Here is a 3,839-nt window from a genome sequence, read left to right as displayed (position 1 = left end):
CAGCAGCTGCTGGGTTTGCCCCCTGGACTTGTTCTGGGGCTGCCTCTACCTGTGGCCCAGTTCCTTGCAGAGGAGCCTCTGGGTCAGCAGGGATCAGTTTCATTCTTGTGACAGCACATCAGCCTTTCGAAAACCCCTCTCCTGCAAGAAGCCATAGGTAGCCTGGGAGAGGGGGATCGTTCCTGCCACGGTTCCTGGAGCCATGGCAAGAACGGACCTTCCCTTGGGCTCGCTCTCCAGGTCGGTGTGGCGGGGCTGTCTGAGGCCCCGCTGGAGTGGAGGATGTCCTTGGGATTAGTGGGATCTCTTGCTGCTGGCACTCCCCCTGAGTGCTCTGCTGGGCCCAGGCCGCAGGACAGCCTGGAGCCTCTTGTCGTGGCCTCTTGAGAGCCGCACGGCACGTGACCGGGTGAGAAACACTTGTTCAGGCTCAGTTCACCAGAATCACTTGATGGTGCTGGATTTATGATTCTTTTTTGAAATGCAGACCCCAAGCCCCAGCAAGATTTTCCCAGTTAATCAGCAGTCTCAGACTGCTCTCCGGAGCAGCCAGGCCCTTGTGTCCTGCGTGGGTTTGCAGGGGCTGATGGCTGAGCACAGCCAGAGCTCCTCCTGTTTGCTGTCCCGGAGGCGACTGCTTCCTGGGGGCGGACTGAGAAGCGCTCTGCACCGGTGGTTAAACAGGTGCTTGCCAAACACAAACCTGCCTCATAAATCGTCTTCAGAAGCCTGCAACGGTTTTTGCTTCTCTGACTGAGTCCATCTGGCTCCCTGAAGTCCCGCTGGCACCTTTCCTGGTTCACTGGCCATTGCCGGCCATCATTTGGCATCCGAGGTCTTCACTTCTCCCCTTTCTGATGTAGGCATCTGGCCTTTCTTTCCCTCTCTCACCTCAGTGACAGCGAGATGGAAATGGAGGCTGAATCATTACCCCAACGTAGTCCTGTAAAATTCATCCGCCAGGATAATGAATGGCACCTACAAACACGAGGAGATCCTGCAGACGGATGAGTCCAGCATGGGTAGGGCCTCAGAGGTGGGAGGGGGAAAGGGAAATAGAAGGAGAGTTTAAGTTGTGATAGGCTTCTGGGGGAAAAGCCATGTCCGTCGGTGTCTTCCCCCGCCCTGTGCAGGAAGCTCTCACGATGCCTGTCCCAGGGGAGATGAACCTGTCCCGGAACTCGAACCAGCTCTGGCTTTCCACAATCTCACAGCAGCGCTGGTGGTGTAGTGGAGCAGGGAAAGTGATAGCAGCCAAAGGTTTGGTTGGCTCTGGTCGTGAATTCCAGCACTTCTGCAGCTGAGGAGCGGAACCGAGCTGAGAAAGGCTGGCTGATGCCCACCACAGAGTGTCCTCAGCACAGCGTGCCCAGCTGCAGCGGTCCCAGCACTTCTGCAGCGGAGGAGCGGAACCGAGCTGAGAAAGGCTGGCTGATGCCCACCACAGAGTGTCCTCAGCACAGCGTGCCCAGCTGCAGCGGTCATGTCCGTGGGCGCGCTAGCCAGGAGGGAGAGGATGAATCAGCTACGCTAGCTCTGATGCCCCCAGTTGTAAAGGGTCTCGTGGCCACCTAATACTGGGAGGTTGGTGGTGTTGGTATCTCTGGCAGTTTTCTGAGTCCAAGGTTGTTAGAAGTTTCTGGGTTGCGCACGCTGTGTCACGCCCGTTGAAGGGTTAACACAGCCGGAGCTGCAAGCCTCTGTGATTTTATCAGTAGCCTTGATTTGCAGGCGGTCCTCAGGCATCAGAGAGACTGAGCTCAGGTTTTCCCTGTGCCTGGCAGGTGCTCTGAAAAACCCCTCTGCTGCCTCTTGCAGCGCAGGGATCACAAAAGCTTCCGCTGGCAGAAACACAGAGCCGGGAGCGCCCGCCTGCTCCGGGAGGGGCAGGACAGCCTGACAGGGCAGCCTGACACAGTGGGCAGTGGTGGGGCACGAGAGACGATTGTTCCTTCTCCGCTGCCTTTCCTCTAGAAGACAGCTGCCCCCAGAGGCAGCTCTGCGGGGGGAACCACGCTGCCACGGAGCGGATGATCCAGTTCGGGCGGGAGCTGCAGATGCTGAGCGAGCAGCTTTGCAGAGAATATGGGAAGAACACAGTGCACAAAAAGATGCTCCAGGTAAGCCAGGGCCTTGTGCTGCGTCGTAGCGGTTCGCTGGGCCAAGGACCGGGGCTGTGGATTCTCTTGCAGAGCTCTGGGTGGTCTCGGCTTCTACACCTGGTGAGGAAGAGGGGGCTGCATGGGGGTCAGAGGGCGAAACTCAGTGAACATGGAGCATGGAGGCCCCGTTCTCAGCGCAGGAGAGAAGAAATCCACCTCCTGCCTGCCTGCGCTCTTCTCGGCTCCAGGCGACTCTACCCATGCTGGCTTCCCTGCCAGGGGGAGGGTCACCCTCTTAGTCCCCTGTCTTGGTGGCCCAGTGTGGTCCCGTGCTGCCGGGAAGAGAAGGGCCGTTTCTTTTCGGGAGGTCAGTACCTGTCACCTTGGCGATGGCAGAAGGTGCCCCGGCCATGGACTCGGTGGTGTTCCTGGGTGCCCGCAGCCATGCCTGACCTCACCATGCCTTCTCCTCTCCCAAACAGGACGCCTTTAGCTTGTTAGCGTACTCAGACCCTTGGAACTGCCCCGTCGGTCAACAGCTGGACCCGATCCAGAGGGAACCTGTGTGTGCTGCTCTCAATAGTGCTATTTTGGGTAAGGCCCGGTTCCTGCGCGAGCGCTGCCCCGGGGCTGTTCCCTGGGGCCGTCCTGGGGCGAGCCAGCCTGGGGGTGTCAGGACAGGTTCAAGAGCACTTGTGTTTGGCTTTTCCCTCGCTTCCTGCTGCTGGGGACTGACAGGGCAGCAGTGGGGGAGGGGAGCTGGGAGGGGAGCCTGCAGAGGGCAGATCCACCTGAACTCGTTTTTGGCTCCCTTTCTTGGGCCTTTCTCAAAGCTGCTTCCGCGGGTCCTCCTTAGGATTTTCCTCCCCTGCTTGCTGAAGAAGCCAATATCTCTTTGGTGCCTTTCCTGCCCCTCTTCTTTCTGCTCTTCAGACCCACCCGAATCATTTGCCTGGCATCACCATGGCCCTTTTCCATGCTGTTCCAGCTGGCAGAGCTTTGTCCTGGCATCCTCCTCCTTTCTGGACAGGAGCGCAGTTGCTCTGTTGCAGCCACTCCTCAGGGAAGCAGGTTTCTGTAGCGTTGGCTCTAAAGCAGAGGGGTCCGTAATTCCGGTTACGGTCCAGCCCGCACCAAACACGCCGAGTTAGACAGGTCTGTCTTCCCTTCGAGCATTGCCACCACGTGCTTCACCTGCTGAGCCCAGCGAGCCTGGCTGCCTGTGGTCCCAGCTTGGAACCAGGGCTGTGGGGATGGTCCAGCCCTGTGGCTCTTCCCCGACTGGTCGTAACTGCGAGGGTCGTGCTGAGAGGGCCCCGCTCCGTGCAGAGGTCTATTGGTTGGTTTTCTTCAGCTAACAAGACAGCTCCCCTTTTCCTGATGAGCTTTGCTCTTTGCTCAGCAGATGAATCATGGTTGGATCCAAGGAGGAGCTGTCTGCTGTCCTCCTCCGTGTCCTCAGAGCTGAATGTTTACGCCTGCTCTCCTGTTTTCCTTAGACAAGCACGTTCCTCAGCCCAGCAGCTTGTTGTCGTGTACCCTCCTGTCTTGAAGCTGCTGTAGTTTTGCAGTAGGTTTCCCTCCTGGAAGTCGTGTGCTTGCCGTGTTGCTGCTGCCCCACCTGGCATCTTCAGCTGCAGAGAGCGCCACAGTGGAAGAAGGGCTATAGCGATAATGGGGTTACAGCCTGCCACCAGTTGGCAAGAACGGGATTGAGTCATTCCAGGCAGGACCCTT

The 3,839-nt window shown here is 58.3% G+C and overlaps 1 protein-coding gene across 1 annotated transcript in view; it reads left to right on the top strand.

Annotated features, from left to right (window-relative positions):
* The window catches only part of RANBP10 (RAN binding protein 10), a gene marked incomplete at its 5' end in the record, with an annotated part of 53,541 nt that overhangs the window by 47,924 nt on the left and 1,778 nt on the right, over positions 1 to 3,839 (top strand). The window contains 5 exon segments of the mRNA XM_010146055.1: positions 897 to 924; positions 926 to 1,022; positions 1,975 to 2,120; positions 2,585 to 2,696; positions 3,567 to 3,588. Of these exon segments, the coding sequence (XP_010144357.1) occupies positions 897 to 924; positions 926 to 1,022; positions 1,975 to 2,120; positions 2,585 to 2,696; positions 3,567 to 3,588 (405 nt within the window).

This window comes from Buceros rhinoceros, unplaced genomic scaffold, assembly GCF_000710305.1.
Source record: "Buceros rhinoceros silvestris isolate BGI_N320 unplaced genomic scaffold, ASM71030v1 scaffold3402, whole genome shotgun sequence".
NCBI classification, from domain to species: Eukaryota; Metazoa; Chordata; class Aves; order Bucerotiformes; family Bucerotidae; genus Buceros; species Buceros rhinoceros.
This window is presented reverse-complemented; position numbering and strand designations above follow the sequence as displayed.